The sequence below is a fragment of the Dasypus novemcinctus genome, chromosome 26 (genome assembly GCF_030445035.2).
Source record: "Dasypus novemcinctus isolate mDasNov1 chromosome 26, mDasNov1.1.hap2, whole genome shotgun sequence".
NCBI lineage: Eukaryota > Metazoa > Chordata > Mammalia > Cingulata > Dasypodidae > Dasypus > Dasypus novemcinctus.
The window spans coordinates 15,162,652-15,186,017 of record NC_080698.1 but is presented as its reverse complement, the minus strand read 5'-3'; the positions used below and the strand labels follow the sequence as shown (position 1 = coordinate 15,186,017).

The following is a 23,366-nucleotide window of genomic DNA, read 5'->3' as shown; positions in this document are numbered from 1 at the left end:
GCTCAGCCTATTATGTATATATATTTGTTTCTTCATCAATTTTGGGACATTTTCAGCCAGTGTATCTTTCAATACCTACTCAGTCCTACTCTCTTAATCTAGAAAATGGCTAAAGATGAACATTCCCTATACACACCATCCTTCGAACTGCAACATACTTGTTTCTTCCTGATAAAATAGAAGGTATTATGGTTTTCTCCCACATCAAAGTGAAGCTTGTATTCTAACTCTGGTATAATTTTTCCTTCTGATTCTGTGTTAGAGCTGGAATTAATTTCTCCAAGTCTTCCTCACTCACTACATTAGAGAGGCCCACGTCAAGTGTTCCTGCTCCCTGCAGCTGAGCTAGCACCAGGCCTACGCCCTGCCTCTCCAGGACATGCCAGCACCTCACACAAGCCTCCCTGGGCTCACAGTGGTGAGTCAGACATTGCCCTCATGATCAGGAATATAGGCAAATAGCCACCCCAACGATTATTTAACAACTTGTGAAAAGTGCAACATGAGATATGAAAATTAGGCTCAATTTCTTTTTTTTGAAGTCTCAGCAAGAGCCATACTTCTTCAGTGGTGCTGACATAGGATGTGCTTAAGACCAAGAGAAAGAAAATCAATACAACTGTTTCCAAACTAGCAGGCATCTGACCTCAATGTTAGCTACTGTATCATTTTTAGCCACCATATCATTTGTGCCTTGAAATAAGTATTCTATACTCTGTAGGCTCAAGGAACCTAAAAAAAATGACAAAACATTCAATGAGTTTCTAAAAATTAGGGCAAAATCATTACAAACTCTTTCTCTGAGGGAGCTGAAGCTGCGCAATGATCCCTGGCTGGTGGCAGCCCCTTACCTCTTTATTTGTCCGGTCAGCTTGCACCAATGTCCCATTCAGGCAAGGTTCCACATAGTGGAGCTCCTCGTTATACTGTAAAGGGAAGCAAAAGCCAAGAAGAAACATTTAATTAAGCATTTGATGGGTTTTATTCATAAGTTAAGGATATACACACAGACAAAACAGCAACAAAATCACAGGTTCAATTCATTCACAGGAGGTAGCTTTCCCCATAGGCACTCCTAGAAATTGTGTCTAAGTGCCAAAGGCATCAGCATTTATTCCTTGTTTGAGAGAGAAAATTCTAGAACACATGCTGTTACATGGGAGAGTTCAGAATGCACTCAGTTAACCAGGGGAGCCTCCAAACACTGGGAACCCCTTGTGGGTGGCTGACGTCATGCGGTCCAGGTGGGCTCTGGAGAGCACCCCAGAGTTGGGCGGCGATAGCTCCAGCTCCTGTCCGTGGCTTCTTGGGGCCAGGAACACATGCATGAGTTCTACATGAGTGGAAGAAAGGGGAGGCCTTGATGTGGCCAGCCACTCTGGGCAGAACATTGCTTATGAGCACAACGCCATCTTCCACATGATGCCAATGACAGGCCTTCCATCATTTATGATCCCAGAATACCTAGACCACAATCCTTTGTTCTTATCCAAAACTCACATCTAGGGTGTAGAAATTTGTGTGTTCTTATATTCATTTGTCTCACTAAGCTTGATTTTCTGCACTGCAGCTAGGCTTGTCCTTCCAAAGCACATATCTAATGCCGCAACTAGGCCCATAGTGGATGCCCATCAAACACCATGGGGTTTCCACTTTAGCAACCAAATGCTCAGCCAGAGTTCCTGAGGAAAGAGATTGAAACTATCTCCCACAGGCCCAGCTCTTGAACCAAGTCTGGCTAAGGAATTTGGACTTTAAGCCTGTGGGCAGTGGCGGTCATGACAGAGCTATAAACAAGAGAGTGAGTAAAATGAAGAGACAAGCTTGGGATAATCGCTCTGGACATGTTATAGGGACCAACCAGAAGAGAGGCCAGACTTGAGGCTGAGCAACTAATATGCATTAGCCTCATATACAAAGGTACTCAGTGAGCAGGCAGGAGTAGTGACAAGACTAATACTAGAGATGAACTGGTATTTTTTTTTTAAGATTTTTAAAAAAAATTATTTCTCTCTCCTTCTCCCCTCCCCGCCCCCCCCCCCCCCCCAGTTGTCTTCTCTCTGTGGCCATCACTGTGTGTTCTTCTGTGACTGCTTCTATCTTTATCAGCGGCACCGGGAATCTTTTTGTTGCATCATCTTGTGTCAGCTCTCCATGTGTGCAGTGCCATTCTCGGGCAGACTGCACTTTCTTTCACTCTGGGCAGCTCTCCTTGCGGGGTGCACTCCTTGCACGCGGGGCTCCCCTGTGCGGGGGCACTCCTGCGTGGCACAGCACTCCTTGTGCGCATCAGTGCTGCGCATGGGCCAGCTCCACACGGGTCAAGGAGGCCCAGGGTTTGAACCTTGGACCTCCCATGTGGTAGGTGGATGCCCTATCCATTGGGCCAAGTCCACTTCCCAGAGATGGGCTGTTATTGAGCATCTACTTCACCTAGGCACAGGATAGACATCTTTCACACCTTATACAGTAAGCACTTCCAATCACTCTCCCTTTACACATTGGAGCACTGAGGCAGAGCAAGGACCATCAACTCTCCTAGAATTATGAGGGAGTAGGTAAGGGGCCGAGTCCAGATTCAAACACCAGCAGTCTGACCTGAGGGCCACTCCCCTCAGGACTTCAAAGCCCCCAATGCCTCTTCTCTAACCCTCACATCCCTCCTTAATCTTTGTTCTTAGTCATAAAAAACTCATTTGAAGATTTTTTTCCCAGTGGTCTTAGAGTTTTAATTTTCCTTTAATGAGGAACTGAGAAAAGGTATATACTTACGCAATTCTGTAGTTAGCCATTGAGAAATGGGAGTGTTATTTTTGGTCAACAAATGGAACATCATCTCAAGACCCCAGGAAGCAATTACATATTCCACCTGGAAGAAGAACTTCTCCAAAGTTCCGTGTTGCTGTTCTAGTTACTAGACTGAGACTGGAAGTTGCTGAGACAACAGCATTTCCCCCTGCCTCCCTGCTCCTTGCTGATTGATCTGGTTCATGATGGAAAATATGCCTGTTCTCAAGGTCTGAAATAGAACTGACCTTAAAACAGTCATGGCTATTCAGTTCCCCTTTGCTGGGTACATGCTTTCAGGCACCACAGTCCCAGTCAATGAGAAATAAGGAGGGGTGGGGGGGTGTTGCTTTCTGGTCAGTTTTCTTGCCAGCAAAGGAAAGTCTTCTTATGCCTGCTGCCTTCCTTTCCACCTGGAATGCTATTGTGGAGGTGCAGTAGCCACTTTGCACAAGACTAATAATGGAAAAGAGTCTAAGGAAGGCAAAGTGGGAACATGGAGCTAGCACAAGTTTTGATGACACCGTTAGCCTCTTTTACCAAAACTGCAGCTGCCCACCTTCAGGCTTCTTACATGAGATTATTAGATACCTTTTTGCTAAAGGAAGCTTTAGTTAACTATTCTATAACTTGTAGCCCACACTTTCCTAACAGAAGTTCCCAATTTGCTGCTCCTTCTCTCTCCATTGCCCAGGTAAATAAAAAAAAAAAACTTCATCCATGTTCTGCCTAATGCACTCTCTCAAAGTCAACTCTTGCAGCGGAACAGTTTGAGGTAAGAACAGGACACTTGGGTCCAAATACTGCCTCTGCCATATACTCATAGTTTGGTCTTGGGGAAGTCACTAACCCTCTGCATTCCCAGATTCTTATGCATGAGAAGGTGTTAATTACTTTTCTGTTTACCCTTTAGGGGCCCATGGGAGGATCTAGTGAGGTAAGAAGTGAAACAGCTTTGCTGCTGTAAAGGCCTGTATGCATGGGGGCCTGAGCAGGGAGGTCAAAAGGAAAGACCTCTGGTCGACCACAGTAGTGGCATAAGCCATGCTAGGGAGCCATTCCCACCAAAACTACCAAACCCTGGTAGGAGCACTGTAGAAGTTTGATATAATTGATGAATTCCAAAAAGAAATGTTGGATTATGCTTGTAATCTGATCTGTACCTGTGCATGATTTAGTTATGATTAGGGCATTGAGTCCCTACCCGTTGGTGACTGGGGACTCACAGATAAAAGGCATGGCAAAGGTCAGAGCTGATGGTTTTTGGAGTTTTGATATTGGAGACTGATGCTGAAGACTTACGCTGGAGTCCCAAGAAGTAAGCTCATAGAGGAAACAGAAGTAAGCCCCAGGAAGAGAGGAACCCTGAGCCCAGGAAGAAACAAGCCCTGGGAAGAAAGGAACCCTGAACCCAGAGGGAAGCAAGACCCCAGAAGATAGGAACCCAGGAAGCCTGAACCCTCACAGACCCTCAACAGCCACCTTGCTTCAACATGTGAAAATAGACGTTGGTGAGGGTAACTTAAGCTTATGGTCTGGTGTCTGTAAGCTCCTACCCCAAATAAATGCCCTTTATAAAAACCAACCAGTTTCTGGTATTTTGCATCAACACCCTTTTGGCTGACTAATACAGCCATCTTCCTCAAAACTCCAGAAAACAGTCAAAGGGTGCCGTAACTGGGCAAGTGCTGAATCAAGAAAACATAGCTTTAAAAACAGTACGAGAAGCTCATACCATCCTCGCTGGTCCCTTGACAACTCCCTCCACAGTATGCTGTGCAGATAGCTTGTGCACCCATTGTGGGGCCCTTGCCCTATTCTGGAGGGAGCAGAGTATTCTCCAGGCACATACTGGAGTGCCCATGTGTTAGTGCCAGTCTACCAGGTGGCAGTGTGAAGGACTGAACCAGGAAGTTCATCTGTAGCTTGTCATTCCAGAACTTCCCTGCAGGCAGAAGCAGCTGGAGACAGCTAAGTCGATGTCAGAAATAAATCAAACCAGTCAGGGGCAAAGGATTACCTGCTTTAAGTCATACAATAAAGGTGGAAAGTCTATTTTGAAGGGAGTAGAGGGGATTTGAATTCCTGCAAAAAGGGAAATTCCTAAAATAGTAAGCACAAGCTCAGGACAAGACACAGGCTCAGAAAAAAGGCTGTGGACCCTTCCCTTCACATTTGCCTCAGGTTGATCTTCTTGATAAAAGGAATATACTCCAGGGAAGCGGACTTGGCCCAATGGATAGGGCATCTGCCTACCACATAGGAGGTCCACAGTTCAAACCCAGGGCCTCCTTGACCTGTGTGGAGCTGGCCCACATGCAGTGTTGATGCACACAAGGAGTGCCACGATGCACAGGGAGTGCGTCCCACAAGGAGAGTTGCCCAGCATGAAAGAATGTTCAGCCTGCCCAGGATTGGTGCCACACACACAGAGAGTTGATGCAGCAAGATGACGCAACAAAGAGAGACACAGATTACTGGTGCCGCTGACAAGGATAGGAGTGGTCACGGAAGAACACACAATGAATGGACACAGTGAACAGACAACTGGGCAGGGGGAAAGGAGAGAGAAATAAATAAAAATAAATCTTTAAAAAAAAAAATGAGGACTACATCTAAAGCAGAATACAAGATGACACTAGAGCCAATTGGAAGACAGTGGAAGGTGATTTTTATTTTTTTATTTTTTGCATTGGTTGTTTTGTTTTTATTAGCTCCTGGCATTCAAGGAAATCTCTATCATATCACTAGCTGGATACAAACTTTAGGAACACAGCTCAGGGACTAAATTAAAGAGTTAACACACTGAAATATTAAAACAAAAAGTGTGCAAAAAAGATTACAAGACAAAGAAGCAGGAAATGATGGATCATCCAAAGAACAAGATAAAAATCCAGACACTATCATGAAATATAACAGATGTTGGATATACCAAAGATTAAAAAAAAAAAGTCTTTGATATGCTCGAGGAAATAAAGGAAAACACAGAGAAAGAAGTAAAGGGTAACAGGAAAACAGTGAATGAACAATATGAGGATCTCCATAAGGATATAAGGATATAAAAATTTTAAATAAGGAACTAAACAGAAACACTACAGTTAAAGACCACAATAACTGATACGAAAACTTCCCTGGAAGCTTTTGATAGCAGATTGGATCTGGCAGGAGAAATAATAAGTGAACACAAAGACAAGACAATTTAAATGATTTAGGCTGTGGAACACAAAGAAAAAGAACTTTTAAAATGTGAATAAAGCCTAAGGGACCTGTCAGACATCACCAAGCATACCAGTGTATGCATTATGGAAAACTCAGAAGAAGAAGAAAAAAGAGATAAAGGGAGAAAAGGAATATTTAAATAAATATTGGGGAAAAGTCACCACTATTTCAACAAAAGACATGAATAAGAACACACAAAAAGCCCAATGAAACCCAAATAAGATAAACTAAAAAAGACCCATGCCCAGACACATAGTAGTCAAACTGACAAATGTTAAGGACAAGAAAGAGTTTTGAAAGCTTAAGAGAAAAGGAACATGTTCAGTACAAGGGAGTCCCAATAAGATTGTCAATTTCTCATCAGAAATCATGGAGGCAAGAAGGCAGTGGGGTGAAACATTTTAAGTGCTGAAATAAAAAAACTGCCAATCAAGAATTTTATATTCAGCAAGAGAGTCTTTCAAAAATGAAGGAGAGGGAGAACCAGCAAGATGGCAGCAGAGTAAGGCACTCCAAGAGTCAGCTCCTGCTACAGGGCAGTTAGTAAACATCCAGAGCTCTCTGGAGCTAGCTGATGCACCTATTGGGGGGCTCCAGGAGGCCAGCAGAGCATCCTACGACATACTTGAAGGAATGGAGGGAGGAGACTGCCCACCTGCAGAGAAGACTCGTAAGTAGAGTGCTCCATGCCATGGAGGCCAGTGCCTATCCTCCACTGGAGGCACAAGCCACCTTGGGAGCTGTTCTGTGGCTGGAATTGAAAGTTCCACTTCCCAAAACGGGAGGACCAATTTTGACTAGTGATTGGCAGACTCAGCAGGCTAAGATATAACCCTGGGAACAGATGGGGTGTGAATCAGCCCAGTTTGGAAAGAGGAAGTGGCCACAATTTTGACTCCACCCCCAGCCTGAGGGGAAGCTGGGATGACAAAAAATCACAGTAAGTGTAGGAACCAGTTTCTTTCACCCAGATTACCCTGAGCCTTAGCCTAGGCTTCAGCCCCACCTCTGGCAGAGAGGAGGCTGGTGGGCGCTGCACCAGCCTATCCAGGTATCTGCACTTAACTTTGGCTGGCACAGATTGAAAATTTGAAGTATACCAGGGCAACTGTGGTCATCTTGAACCTTCACTGCATAGATTGTTGCCCACACCTGCAACTGCATCCCTACCCCAGGCAGGGAAGAAAGGGGCATGAAGCTTCATCAGTCTCTCTGGGCAACTACAGTCTAGGCCTGCACAACTTGGATTATTCTGCACAACTGTGACTCTGTCCTTACCCCTGGCAAAGGAGAAAATTGGAAGAAGCTTCATTGTTCTCAGGCTCAATGAAGGCAGCTTGGGCCTCCACAGTTTACAGCACCAACTACATGCTTGGCTCCACCTGCATAACAAGCAAGGAAGAAAGGGCAAGAAGTGCTAAACTAAAGAGAAAAACTCCACCCAGAGTAAAAACTTTAGGAAGCCAGATGCAAAGATACCAAAAAAAATTACAATCCACACCAAGAAACAGGAAGCTATGGCCCAGTTAAAAGAAGAAGATAAGCCTCCAGATGACATAAAGGAGTTGAGACAACTAATCATAGACATTTAAACAAATACCTTTAATAAATTCGATGAGATGGCTAAAGAGATTAAGGATATTAAGAAGACATTGGATGAGCACAAAGAATTTGAAAGCATACATAGAAAAATAGCAGATCTTATGGGAACGAAAGGTGCAATAAATGAAATTTTAAAACATTGGAATCATATTCTAGCAGATTTGAGAAGGCAGAAGAAAGGAGTGGTGAACTTGAAGAAATGGGCTCTGAAAGTGAACTTACAAAAGAACAGATGAAGAATGGAAAAAATTGAACAAGGTCTCAGGGAACTAAATAACAGCAAAAGGCATGCAAACATACATGTCATGGGTGTCCCAGAAGGAGAAGAGAAGGAAAAAGGGGCAGAAGGAATATTTGAAGAAATAATGGTGGAAAATTTCCCAACCATACTGATGGACATAGATATCCATGTCTGAGAAGGACAACTTACTCCCATCAGAAAAAAATCTGAATAGACCAACTCCAAGACACATATTCATCAGAATGTCAAATGCCAAAGACAAAAAGAATTCTGAGAATAGCAAGAGAAAAGCAAAGGATAGCCAATAAGATAAAGTGCTGATTTCTCACCAGAAACCATAGAGGCAAGAAGATGGTTGTCTCATGTATTTAAGATACAACAAGAGAAAAACTTCCGGCCAACAATCTTATATTCAGCAAGACTGTCTTTCAAAAATGAGGGTGAGATTAGAATATTCACAGATAAACAGAAACTGAGAAAATTTCTAAGCAAGAGACCAGATTTTCAGGAAATACTAAAGGGTGTGCTAGAGCCTGAGAAGAAAAGACAGGAGAGAGAGACCTGAAAGAGAGTTAAGAAATGAAGATTATATCAATAAAAGTAACAAAAATTGTCAAAAATGGTGAAAATAAAATATGACAGATAAAACTCAAATAGTCAGGAATAAACTTATCAATGATGTAAAGCACTTGTATTCAGAAAACTACAACTCAATGTTAAAAGAAATCAAAAAAGGCCTAAATAACTGAAAGAACATTCTATGCTCATGGATTGGAAGACTATCATTAAGATGTAACTTCTACTCAAATTGATATAAAGATTCAATGCTATCCGATAAAAATTCCACCAGCATTTAGGAAAAAATTGAAAACATGATCATCAAATTTATTTGGAAGGGTAAGGAGTCCTGAATAGCCAGAAACATCATAAAAAGGAAAAGCAAACCCTCATCTCCAGACCTTAAATCTTATTACCTAGCTATAGTGGTAAAAACAGTGTGGTACTAGCCTAAAGACAGACACAATAGATAAATGGAACCAAATTGATGGTTCAGAAACAGACCCTCACAGGTATGGCGAAGTGATTTTTAAGTAGCCTGTCAAACTCACACAGCTTGAGCAGAACAATCCATTCAACAAATGGTGCTGAAAGAATTGGATATCCATAGCCGAAAGAAGGAAAGAGCACCCCTATCTCACACCTTATCCAAAAAGTAACTCAAAATGGATCAAAAACCTAAAAATAAAAGCAAGAACCATAAAACTTCTAGAATAAATTTTGGGAAAATATCTCCAAGACCTGGTGGTAGGTGGTAGATTCTTAAAGGAGATAAGAGGAGGACTGTGTGGACTACTGATGTTTAATGTATGTAGAAGTTTTAATTAGCTTTAATGTGAAAGTGTGGAAATGGATAGAGTGGATTGTAACACACAATGAGTAACAGCTAGTTTATAAATGGGGATGTGACTGAAAATGGTAGTCTAGGTATGTAAATGCCAATTGACAGAATGCTACAGAATAACCTAGGAACTGAATAGCACAGTAAACCAAGAGATTGTGGTTGATGGCACAGATGCAAGAGTGTCCTTTGTGAGCTAGAGCAAATGTGTATCACTACTGCAGGGTGTTGGGTATGTGGAGAAGCATGGGAAAAATACAGCTGGAGTGACTGTGGTTAGTAGTAATAATATAATATTCTTGCATCTATGTGAAAGATGTACTGTGTTGGTAATTAGGCAGTATGGAAAATGTGAGCCAAATGTACACTATGGACATGGTAATAATCAAGTGATATTACCCTATCTGTAGTAAATGTTCCACCACAGTGTGGTGTGTTGATGGAGGGGTATTGTTTGGGAATTCTGCATATGTGCACAGTTGTTTTATAAGTTTACAACTTCTGTTATAAAAAATACATTTAAAAAATAATAATAGAATGGGTTGGGAGAAAAACACACCAAATGTATGGTGAGGACTATGATTAGTAGTAAGATTTTGACAATATTCTTTCATAATTTTTAACAAATGTCTCAAAACAATACAAGATGTTGGTAGAGAGTTGATGTATGGGACCCCTGTATGATGTTATGCATATTTGCTTTGTAAGTTCACAACTTTTACTATACACTTAATTGTTCATGTATGGCTTATATATAAATGATATAAAGATAATAATAATAGGGTTTGTTGGAAAATTACTTTAGTTAGTAGTAATATTTTGACAATGCTCTTTAATCATTATTTAAAAAAGGTTTAACAACAGTGCAAGTTATTGGTGGTAGGGTGAGTTATGAGAGTCTTGTATAATGTTATATATGTTTGTTTTGTAAGTTAACAACTATTGTTATACACTTACTATTTATGTATGTTTATGTATGAGTGATATACTTCAATAAAATAATTTTTTAAAAAATGAAGGAGAGATCAACAAAAGTTGAGGGAATTCATCACCACTAGACCTGCCCTATAAGAATAATAAAGGGAATTCTTCAGATTGAAAGGAAAGGACACTAGACAGTGGATCAAAGCAGCATAAAGAAGTAAAGACCTTTGTAATATGTAACCACAATGATTACTATAAATACCAGTACTATTTTATTGTATTTTTTGGTAGGTGTGGTAGTTTGGAAATGTATGTACCCTAGAAAATCACATTCTTAAAACTAGTCCTTTCCTGTGGGTATAAACCAATTGTAAGTGGGACCTTTGGATTGGATTACTTCATATAAGGTGCGGGTCTTAATCCGGTAATCCTCTTATTGGAGTCCTTTAAAGGAGAATGAAATTCATGCAAAATGACAGAAAGCCACAGAAGCTGAAAGTAACAAAACCAGAAGAGAAGGGAGAGACCACAGATGCCACAATATGCCTTGCCATATAGCAGAGGAACCAAGGATCAGTGGCAGCTGGTTGAGGAAGAATATATTGCCTTGATGTTGCCTTGACTGAGACAGTTATACAACCTCAAACGGTAAGCTAATAAATTCCCATTATTTAAAGCTAACCCATTTCATGGCATCTGCTTTCAGCAGCTTAGGAACCTAAAACAGCCGACTCTACTTTTTCTTAAAGGTTCTAAAATGCAAATCCATGAAATAATGATAATTCTATGGTTATATACAAACAATATATAAAGATATAACTTGTAATTAGTATAACCAAAAGGTGTGTGGACGGAGAAGTATAGTGTTTGTGTATGCTACTGAAGTTACATTGGTAACAAATCAAAGATGTTTGTTATAGACTAAGGATGTTATATTTAAGTCCCATGGTAATCACACGAAGACATATTAAAAAAATACATATACATAAAAAATGGGAAGGGTCTAGAAATGGTATAATACATTTAAGTCCCATGGTAAACACAAGAAGACATGAAAAAAATATATACAGAAAAAAATGGGAAGGGTCTAGAAATGGTATAATACATTTAAGTCCCATGGTAACCACAAGAAAATATATGAAAAAAATATATACAGAAAGAAATAGGAAGGGTCTAGAAATGGTATAATACACAAAATCAAAGAAACATGAAAGTAGGCATTTATAGAAGCACTATAGGAAAAAATGTTTAAATATTTACAAAGACAAAAAAAAAATGGCAGAAGAAAGGCCTGCATTATCAAGAGTTACTTTAAATGTAGGTGGATTAAAATTTCCAGGCAAAAGACAGATATTGGAAGAATGGATAAAAAGTCAAGATAAAAGTATATGCTGTTCATAACTGATTCCACCTTAAATTCAAAGACATAAGTAGGTTGAAAGTGAAAGAATGAAAAAGCAATATTCCATGCATATAGTAAATAAAAGAGCTTTGGTAGCTATATCTTATACCAGATAAAATAGACTTAAGTAAAAAACTGTTATGAGGGACAAAGAAAGTCACTGTATACTGACAAAGTGACAATTCAACAAGGAGACAATTATAAATATATATGTACCTAAAAGCAGAGCCCCAAAATAGATGAAGCAAATATTGACAGATTTGAAGGAGTAATGTAGACTGTTCTACATTAATAGTAGGACACTTCGATATACCACCTTCAATAATGGTTAGACATTCTGGACAGAAGATTAATAAGGAAATAGAACTGAATTATACTATAAACCAATTAGACTTAACAGATATATATGGAATATTCATTCAACAGCCGCAGAATACACATTCCTCTCAAGTGCCCATGGATCATTCTTCAGGATAGAACATACGTTACATCATTTAAAAGGTCTGGTTAAATTTTAAAATATTGAAATCAAAGAATGGATCTTCTCTGACCACAATGGACTGAAGATAGAAATCAATAGCAGAGGGAGAACATGAAAATTAAAATATGTGGACGTTAAACAATGTACTCTTAACCAGTGAGTTAAAGAGGAAATCACAAGGGAAATTAGGAAATAACTTGAGTCAAATGAAAGTGAAAGCACAACACACCAAACCTTATGGGAGACACCAAATTTATAGCTATAAAGGAAATTTATAGCTCTAAATGTTTATATCAAAAAAAGAAAAGATCTCAATCTGAGACCTAACCTCACAACTGGAGCATCTAGAAAAAGAAGAGCAAACTAAATCCAAAGAAAACAAAAGGAAGGACATAACAAAGATTAGAGTGGAAATAAATGAAATAGAGAATTAAAAAACAACTGAGATTCAATTAAATCAAAGTTGGTTCTTTGAACACACAGGTCAATAAAATTGACAAAAGTTTAGCTTCAGAAAATAAGGTGAGAGGGCACAAATAATTAAAATTAGAAAGGAATGGGGGATATCACTACTGACCCCACAGAAATAAAAACTATTATAAGAGGATGTTATGAACTGTACACTACCAAGTAAGATAACCTAGATGAGACAGATAAATTCCTAGGAACACACTATATACCTACTACACCTATATCAACTCAAGAAGAAATAGAAAATCTCAACAGAGCAATTAAAAGTACAGAAATCTAATCAGTAATCAAAAACTTCCCAAGAAAGAAATAGCCAGGATCAGATGACTTCACTGTTGAATTTTACCCAACATTCTAAGAATTAACAGCAATCCTGCTCAAACTCTCCCAAACACTTGAAAAGAAGGGAATACTCTGACTCATTCTGTGAGACTAACAGCACCCAAACACCAAAGTCAGATAAAGACAAAGTTTTAATAGCCAGAATATTTAAAGAAATCCCACAACTCAAAAACAAAAAGACAAACCCAATTTACAAATGGGCAAAAGGCTTGAATAGAATTTCTTCACTGAAGACATATGAATGGCCAAAAAGCATATGAAAATATGCTCATTATCAGCAGACATTAGGAAAATGCAAACCAAAACCTCAATGCAAATCAAAACCATTACCTACCCACTAGAATGACTACCATGAAAAAAAAAAAAAAAGGAAAACAAGAAGTGTTAGAAAAGACATGGAGGGAAGCGGACTTGGCCCAATGGATAGGGCCATGGTTCAAACCCAGGGCATCCTTGACCTGTGTGGAGCTGGCCCACATGCAGTGCGGATGCACGCAGGGAGAGCCGTGTCATGCAGGGGTGTCCCCTGCATAGGGGAGCCCCACGCGCAAGGAATGCGCCCCCTAAGGAGAGCAGCCCAGAGTGAAAGAAAGTGCAACCTGCGGATGGAGAACTGATGCAGCAAGATGATGCAACAAAAAGAAACACAGATTTCCAGTGCAAATGATAAAGATGGAAGCAGTCACAGAAGAACACACAGCAAACAGCGAATGGACACAGAGAGCAGACAACTGGGGGTGGGGGGAATGGGAGAGATATAGATTTTAAAAAAATAACTCTTTAAAAAAAAGGATGTGGAGAGTTAGGAACATTCATTCTTTGTTGGTAGGAATATAAAATAGTTCAGCCAGGTAGAAGAGAGTCTGGCAGCTCCTCAAAAAGTTAAGCCTAAAATTACCATAAGCTAAATACACCCGAAATAATTGAAAGCAGGAACTCAAACAGATATTTGCACAATGATGTTAGTGGCATTGTTCACAATATTCCATTATATATATATAATGGAATATTACTCAGTAGAAATAAAGGAATGAAGTTCTGATACATGTGACAGCCTGGATGATCCTTGAAGATATCATGTTAAGTGAAATAAGCCAGATGCAAAAGGACAAATATTATATGATCACGTATTAGAATAAGGAATGACATAATCAAAATAAGGAAAATTTTAGTCAGAAACTAGAATACAGGTTACCAAGGGCCAGGATGGAGGTAGGAATGGGGAGTTAATTCGTAATTGGTAGAGAATTTCTGTTTGGGGTGATGGAGATGTTTTGGTAATGGATGGTGGCAACATTGTGAATGTTTTTAACATCCCTGAACTACATATTTGAATGTGATTGAAGGAGAAATTTTAGGTCATATATGTTGCTAGAATAAAATAAATGAAAAAAATGCATAGGTCTATATAATACAGTGAATTCTTGTGTAAACTGTGGACTGTAGCTAATAATAATATTATATAAAATAATATCCTTTCATCAATTCTAACAAAGGTGCCACACTAACACGTTGTGTTAATAGGGGAAACTGTGCCGAGAGTATATGAGAAAGAATATTTGGAAACTGTGTTTTTTTGCATGTTTTTTTGTAAACCTACAACTTCTCTAAGAAAAAAAAAAGTAAAGTAGACCAAGAAGTTCTTGCCCTCATCAAGGAGGTACATGTGCAGTAATCAAACCCATGCTTCCTGTCACTGTGTGTGCAGTGGCCACGGCGGAGGAATCTGCTCTTCTGAACCCCAGCCAGCTTGTTAGTGGCATCATCCAACCTTGCAGTTGACTGATTTCCCTTGACTGCATCAGGATAAAGCTATGCTGAGCAATCTGCTCTGTATCACCAAAGGGAGCTGGGCTCAGGCATATATGGAAAGAACAGTTCACATCAGGCAGCTGTGCCAAGGAGGCCCACCGGCTGCACATGCCCAGAGCCTTACCCAACCCTTCCCCAAGGAGGACACCAAGGACATCCTGCACTTGCAACTGCTTCCAGGCTCCCAGCAGTACTTAGCGTAAAAACCTACCAGCCTCTGTGTTTTTATGCAAGTTCCCTAGATTTCTACTTTGTGATAGGGATGCTCAAATCAATTTACTCCTGGGATCTGGTCACCTCCCTCCCTCAGACACAAGACCACTGCCTTATAAATTGCTTTCTTTCATCTCTACTTAAACAATGGAAAACCAATAATCTAAGGAAGGAAAGGATGCAATGGACATCCAACTGCCAGGTGCAGTTTTCTTCTGTCACTTACTTTTTCTCCATTCCACTAGCAGGAACGAATCTTAAAGAGATACAAACTACCCCTGCCCCCTGAAGTGGTTAATCCTTTCTACAAATTTCTGGGAAATGAAGAGAGTCTCTTAGCAGGAAAGGAGAGCGATCAGGCAACCCTGGAGAGTGCCCCACCCATACCACGAACTGCACAGTGAGAAGAGAGACACAGAACTTTCACCACTTAAAAAACTTAGGACCAGCCACGTACTACACGGGGACTCAGTCACTCGCAGTTTCCTTCTCCCGTTCTCCTTCCCAGTTGGCTTTCCTCTTCTGATCTCACACAAGTGCAGAGGCAGTAGAGCTAAAGAACCTGAGGCAGAAGGGCCTTGCTTCAAATCCTCACACTGGGTGGCTTTGACCCAAGCACCTCAACTCACCAAACCTCGGTTTTCTTGTTGGGAAAATGGGGATTATAACCGCACTTCTCTCATGAACTCACTGTGAGGAAAGAATGAGTTAATTCAATAGTCAACCCAAACCCTGGTATATTAGATAGACAACTAAGGCATCTGTGCGCAGGTGCACAAGTGCACAAAAGAGAATGAAAATATAGATGCATTACGTGTGCTAACAGAAAGGCCAATGGATAAGAGGGTGAGCTGGTGCTTGCTCAGTAGGAAGAGGGTTAGGGGCAATTGCAAAGGAGGGAGAAGAGGGGTGGCATGCTTTTGACCTCTTTGGACACGCACTAACCAAAACCCACAGTGCATAACAGCACATGTCCCACCCGATGCCACATTCTGAAGTGCAGCCCACTCCCCACACACACACCAGTGGAGAAGACCTTCTTTGGAAGACTTGGAGCCAAGATGGTGCAGCCAACTTACTGCCAAATCCTTTTGTGGAAAGCAGATGCCATGGAACCATTTGTTGACATTGGTTTGCAGTTTTCTTATTGAGTATTAACGAAGCACCTTCTATGTGCTGCGGACATAAAACACTGGCTAAATTTGCATGTGATCACCATTGTGGTATGAGCATAAACTACTTTTTCTTACTTTTATTAGTAAAAGAATATGTGCATTACACCTGGAGATAATGCCTGCTTTTCTGGTTCAGGCTAAAAAGCACTTCTTTACAATACCGCAGTTTCATCCAAGGGCAAAACAAGTTTGAAACAAGCCTGTTTCTCAGATTCTCAGATGATAGACTAAATCCCACCACTCTCTTCCCAGGGGAACTGTCCCTCCCTCTCCCCCTTGTGTCAACTGACCAATTCTATGTTCTCTGAAGGTCAGGGACCCATCACCATCTGCCTTTTCCTTCCTTGTGCCCATCTCTGTAAGCAATCCCTATATGTCTCCTTTAAAAGACACAGCAAAAGTCTCAATGGGGACTCTGATAATGATTTAGAAAGAGAAAGGAAAGTTTCTTTTTAATTAAATGAATGGACAGAACATTTGGAGAAGGATATGAAAACAAAGAGCATCTGTGCTGGACTGGCCCCAGTCATGCAAGCTTCAGCATCAGTGTCAAATCGGGTCATACAATGGTTAACATAAACCACAGCCCAGAGACAGGAGGGTGAAGACAACCAAATATGGGTTCTGGATGATATTAAGGACTCTGATCTCTATTTAAGGTTGGAAGCTGGACTTGGCTGATGAAAGTGATACAACTCTTAGGCGTAACAATTCTAAAATCATCAACTGGGTAAAAACGAGGATGAGGGAAAACCAAGAAGGAAGAGACTTAAGAGAACATTTCAACAGGTCACATTCAATTGCAACCCCTCCCGTGCTTCCCCCCCCCCCCCATGTCAACTGCCTCCAGATGAAGTCCAAATTCCCGCATGAAGCTGACTACATGCTTGGTCTGGTCCGAGTCCCTCAACCCAGTCCCTTTCTTCTCACCATTACCCCCCAACCCCACATTCACCCCACCACAATACTCTCCAGACACACTGAACCCCAACACTTGCTAGGGAATGTGGAGGGCGGGGGGATCACACCTGCTTCCTCAGTTGCTCATTCTCTTTCCTCCTGCCCTTCCTGCCCCATCCATTGCTTATGCCTGGTTAGCGCTCTTGAGCCACACACTCAGTCATTGCTTTTTCTGAGGCACCGTCACAGAGGCCCAGGCCTGGTCACCTGCCCCGGTCTGTGTTCCTGCAGCCTCCCTCACTGCTTGTTCTGGGTTGAACTGTGACCTCCCCAAAAGATGCTGCAGCCCTAACCCGGTACCAGTGAATATGGCCTTATTTGGAAATAGGGTCTTTGCAGATAGAATCCAGTCAGGATGAAGACATTCCTAAATCCCATGACCAGTGTCCTTGTCAGAAGGCCATGTAAAGGCTCACAGACACGGACATACACAGGGAGAAGGTCATGAGACCACAGAGGCAGATATTGGAGCAATAAACCTGCAAGGAAGGCAAGGAGTGTCAGGCATTGCTGGCAGCCACCAGAAGCCAGGAGAGAAACTCAGAAGGGATTCTTCCTCTGAGCTTCCAGAAGGAACCAACCTTGCTGACATAATGAGTTTAGACTTCTAGCCTCCAGAATTATGACAGAATAAATCTCTGTAGTTTTAAGGCAGCCAGTTTTGGGTACTTGGCTAGAGCAGCCCAAGGAAGCTAATAGATAGCCCCATTTTAAGATGGGCACACTACACTCTGAGCCCCTGCCTCCTGATCTCCCCAACCCCAAGAAGCACAGCAACCACAAGGCCCAGGCAGGCAGACTTCACACTCAGCACTCAATAGGAAATAACCTAAACAACAAACTGAAAGGCAAGAATTGTAGAGGAGATTACAGGTGGAAAACACTAGGAACAAAGCTTGAAAAAAAAGTTGATTACTGTTACAACAGGGCTAAAAAAAATAAGATGAGAATCTTTATCCCCTTCAAAAGCAGATAAACAAAAAGTAAAGGAAGTGGGTACATTTTAGAGAATCCAAAGTTCCACAAATGCACACAGAAAACGTATAATTAAAATGCTGACTTGCCCATGCAGCCAAGAAAACAATGCACAATTGTCAGTCCATTAAATATTGTCATGGTTTTATTGGTGCATTTTGTATTAGATAGCCTTTAGAATGAAAATGTGTAGGGATTATGTAATGAAGCAGATGAACCCACAATATTTTCACCAACACAAGACATCCCAGGGATATTTTGCATTACAAAAGCTTCTTATGTGATTTGAAACACGACAGGACGTTAATTAGTAGTACAGAACAAATGAGCACCAAAAGGAAATACTATCCTCATACTTTTAATACGGAATTGATTACTTTAAAAAGCAAATCAACAGCAGGCAAAGCACTGGAGCAACAGTTTGAAAGAAAATTCTGCAAATTAAAACCAGGACACCAGAAAGTTCTGGGTTGAACTAACAAATGATGTTCTTCTCTATTCAACTCTACACAAATATAACTGGAGGAGGCATTTAAATTGATTTACCAATATCAGCCCAGCTAATACTGTGTTCATTTAATGCATGGCTTAGGCTTCTGTAAAAATCATTTTTGAAATTTCAGCAATGGGCAGAATTAGCACCCTCATTTTTATGATAATATTGTTAATTTAATGCATGGCTTAGAATTAGACTTCAAAGCAGATCAGAAAAATATGGCTTTTCTCTTGTCAGAGACATCTTTCTTCATGCACCGGTGATTTGACCTTAAATTTTAACTTTGATTGTACAAAACTACTCTCGTATTTCAACTATTCTTTTATACTACAATCATTTAGTTCATCAATTTTTTATCGATTTTGCAACACCATACCCATGAAAGCTAAAACGTTTTTGGCATTTTTCTTTCCCATTTATTCTCTGGGAAGACCTGCTTCAGAAGCTTTTCTATATAATATATAAGATGCATTTAACAATGAACTTAATAAAACATGAAAAACGGGCTCAAATAACCTATGAAAGCTTTCCCAACTATTTAAATCTACCTCCTCCCTCCCCCATAAGGGCACCGAAAATCCAATGATGATGATGAATTAGATTTGTACCAACAAAAACACACAGTGCACGAGGGCTTCCAACGCTGAACATAAAGATCGTATTCTTTACTTTCTCTCTAAAACACTGAAATATCTCCGCCAGCGTCTACCCAGAAAGCAAGAGAAGGCTGACAGCATAATGAAGGGTGAAATGATAATGTCCTCTCCTGTAAATGGAATCAAGCCTACAAAAGCAATGTACTCCAACAGATTTACAAGGCATTCTGGACAGAATTTCAAATATCTCATCTCTTGCACTTACAAGAGCCTGCAGTAGGATTCTACCTCCCCTCCTCTAGATGGGAGGCATGTGACCATTTTATTTAAACAGATTGAGGGAAAACTCACACCATATTACTAGAAGTAATGCCAGGGTGGAAAGAAGAAGAGGTAAAAAAGAACACATAAAACACATACAACAAAGGGGAAAATGGTGAAACACACTTAGGGTTAGAAGAGAAGTTTGAAAGGAAAGCAGATAGTTTAAGGGGCCTATTGCTTAGGCCCCTTAAACTATTATTAAGTGTATAAACATTACTGCTCACTTGGTGGACATTCTGGTAATATCTGACTATGTGCACACTCTTTGGTAAAGCAGTTCCACTTCTAGATTTTATTCAAAAGAAGCATACCCAACCAGACAAACTTAGATGCCAAGTTCATTCACTGTAGCACTCAAGAAAAAAGACTCACAAGAGTATAGTGCCCAGCAAAGTGGGAATTGGCTAAATAATTTATATCAGCTATACATGATGCAATGTCCTTCTATTAAAATGCATAGGAAGTTGATTGCAATCAGAGTACAAAGGCAAACTGCTGCATATTCTGTAAAATATGATCCTATCTTTGTGGAAGAATGATGTGTTCATATACATGGATATTTGGAAGAATAGGTGTTGAATAGAAAGGGCATTGGAATATTTCAGAATTGTTCAAATCTTTACATCTATTTGCCTATATTAAAAGACAATCAACATGTAAAAGTTACTGTTGATTGACAGATTCTTTATGATCTTGTTCTTTTAATATAATTTCACTAGCATATCTGACCCATTTGCTTGCTCACTGAGGAAACCTTGCTCATAATATTACTATAAAGGCTTCAAATGAAAAAGTTCAGAGCATCTTTCTAGCTGTTGAAGTAATTCTTTAAATAGATTTGAAGCTGATCATTTATATTTTATATTCAAAACTAACAGATGTACAGTGAGGTTCAAGGGGATCTCTAATGGATTTCTTTACATATTGGGACAATTTTTGGTTAAAAATAGCTTTTTCTGAACTTTTCTAGAATAAGTGACATGTTTGCTTTTAATTATCATGATCACCCTCCTTTCATTATTGAGTTGACACTGTTTGTATATCTTAATGAACTTACATAGATTACTTCAACTGCTTGGTTTTGTTAACAAAACACTAAATCGTGACTGATAAAGGATTCACATGTAATTAGTTGGCCCTTATTATGCAAATTTCTGATACTTCCTTAATGAGTAATTAAAGATTAATAAGAAAGATAGTCTCAAATTAGCTGCTTATCTTTAAATGCTTCAGGATGTATGGGGATCAAGCTATATTTGCATATTCACAATGAAACCGGAGACTAGAGTAAATTTTCTTGATTTAAAAGGCAAAGGTCTAACTCTTTGAAATTCTTCTTCCAAAGAATAACTGTACTCTAGGGCCCTATAGTTTCGCTGTGAGGTGGCTGAGCAGATCAACTAAATTCTCTTCCCTTCTGCTCAGGAAGCAGAGCAAGGTAACACTGGAGAGGCATTAACTGAGTCCTGACCACATGACCATGATTAGTGCCTTCCGCCTCTTTGTACTTCCATCTCTCACCATGAAGCTCAGAGCTGGAATGAAGATTTGGTGGGATGATCTCCAAAGGGCGCTCAGCAAGTGACCTGCACACAGTGGGCACTCTATGGATGTTCTTTATTATTATTCACTCAAGGACTATTCAAACTATTTGCAGAGCACTGTCCTGGGAACTTTGGGGACATCAATGAAGGAACAAGATGAAGTCCTGCTCCCATGGAACTTATTACTCTCTTTCTGTTCCCTTCCCTTTTAAGGGCTTTTCAAAATCCAATGCCACAAATCAGGCTGCCCTGAAGTCATGCCCCTTTGCTCTAAGATTCATCAAAGCATGCTGGTAGGACACTAGCTCAAGGAATCCCCTGTGCAACCCCAATGTCACGTAAGGGCCCATGCCCTTTGGCCTAGTGTGAAAAAGTGAGTTCATGCCCATGCAGCAAGCTGCCCAACCCTAAGAGTCCTGTGATAACATGCCCTATTTGGAGGCTTGCAGGAAGTCAAGCAATTACAGGTCATGGCATTCTCAGTGTGGCCCATTTCTGCTCTTCAAATAGCACCCTGTTTTCTGTCCCACAATGGCCAGCACTGCTCACATCAGGTCAGCTCTGGCAAGGCCCACAGCAACCCTGTGGGCTGGTATAATTACACCCACTTCATAGCTGAGAGTGCTGATGCTTAGACTAAACTAGCTGTAGGTGGAAGAACTAGGATGCTAAACCAAGTCCTGATGCCAAAGCCCAAGCTCCATCTGGCTTACCACCCTGCCTCTGCTGCTCAACACAGTTCCACCATGATCCAAATGCAAAATGGGGTCATGCACATACTTCAGGCTCCACGTGACTACCTTCTTTACAAAGAGAGTGGGAGGGTATGAGCTTTGGGATGAGAATTATACTAGAGAAAACAGGGCAAAGAGGAAAGAGAGTCATAGATAGAAACCAGGGAAGTGCTCACCTTTATATAATCACAGATACTATGTGACTTACCCACCCTTGGGCTTGGTTCCCTGATTGGCCCCTTCCAGCTCTGAGACCTGGGGCCACTTACTGAAATGCTTGCAATCTGAGCATCATCATTTGAGAAATGCAGAAACCACCACCTACCATCTAGGGTTTGCTATGAGGCTCAAGCATACTATAAACAAGAAAAGTAACACAACTGGCACACAGTAGGTACTTCATACTGCTATTTTTGTTTCAGAAGCTAAGAGGGAAGTGTTTGATATACCCTAAACTGTCCTTCAAATTTTAGTCCTTTTATCACTATGATTATTACCACTACCAGTATCATTAGACCAGTCTAGCTTAAAGTTCATTTCCACAAGAGAAATTCTAGTGATTTAAGAAAAATCTTGCTGGGACTATTCCCCATAGTTCTGAAATGGTCAGCTCCTCTGGAATGTCAAATGTGGAACTACTCATCCAGATGACAGTGCCTGGAAGAAGAATTGTGTTCAAACAGCATTGAAACACAATCTCTGAAAGCTCACCCATGTTCCCACTCAATGAGCCCACACCATTCGCCACACCCAATCCCTGGCATCTAGATGCTGACTGTCCATCAGCAGGATGAGCATTAACTGGGGGCCACTGAAAGACGCTCTGAACCCACAAGGCAAAGAAAGCACAAAACAGTTGGACTCACAGCAATGATGTTGAAGAAGTCGTCATCCCCCAGGGTATCCAAGATAGATGATACCGTTTGCTTCGCAATAGTCAAACGGAGTCCTTTCATGCTGCCACTGACATCAACTAAAATGACCACATCTTTTGGAGAAGTAGCTGCCTGGATGTACCTGGGTCAGGGGAAAATTAAGGAAAAATGAACTCTCAACCTTCTCCCAAGTTTTTTTCTTTTCAAAATTTACAGAAATTGGCCATTGCCTACCATTTTCGGTTCCTGCAGTCAAAGGCAATCACTCCGTTCTCATCTGGTTCCCATTTAATCCCTAGAAGAAAAATGGGGTTGTAAGAAACATAGAAACTTCAAATGTTTATTCGTAGAATTTCAAGGCTGCTCTACATTGCTGATTGAATGGACAGGATGAAAAATCACATGCAAAGATCAACCCTGTATCTTATCACGTGCTCCATCACAAACTGTGGGAAGGCGTTTTAGGGACAAAAACCTGAGCTCAGCTGCACCACAGTCCTGCTGGAGAGTGGAGACACCTTCTGTATCAGTCTATCCCTTGAGAGAGGATGTGACACCAGCCCCTTTCCTTGGCTCATGATAAAATTAGCCATGCTCATTTTCCACCACCCAGCCTCATTCTTTGACCTCTAGTCAGAGTTTGGGCCCATTCCTAGACCAGGGAGAGGTAATGTCCATAGCATAGTGGGATAGAAGGCATATATATGACTCAATATTTCCACCTCAGAATACATATAAGTCTGTTCCCTTCCCACTCTTATTTATAAAATAAGGATTTTGGCCCTGCCTTCTGC

The 23,366-nt window shown here is 40.7% G+C and overlaps 1 protein-coding gene across 2 annotated transcripts in view; it reads right to left on the bottom strand.

Annotated features, from left to right (window-relative positions):
* Positions 1 to 23,366, bottom strand: part of CACNA2D3 (calcium voltage-gated channel auxiliary subunit alpha2delta 3) — a 933,078-nt gene that overhangs the window by 491,695 nt on the left and 418,017 nt on the right. For both annotated transcript variants that reach the window (XM_058288134.2, XM_058288135.2), the window contains exons 7-9: positions 22,807 to 22,867; positions 22,564 to 22,714; positions 852 to 926 (exon numbers count right to left, since the gene is read on the bottom strand). In XM_058288134.2, the coding sequence (XP_058144117.1) occupies positions 852 to 926; positions 22,564 to 22,714; positions 22,807 to 22,867 (287 nt within the window). The remainder of the gene's footprint in view (positions 1 to 851; positions 927 to 22,563; positions 22,715 to 22,806; positions 22,868 to 23,366) is intronic.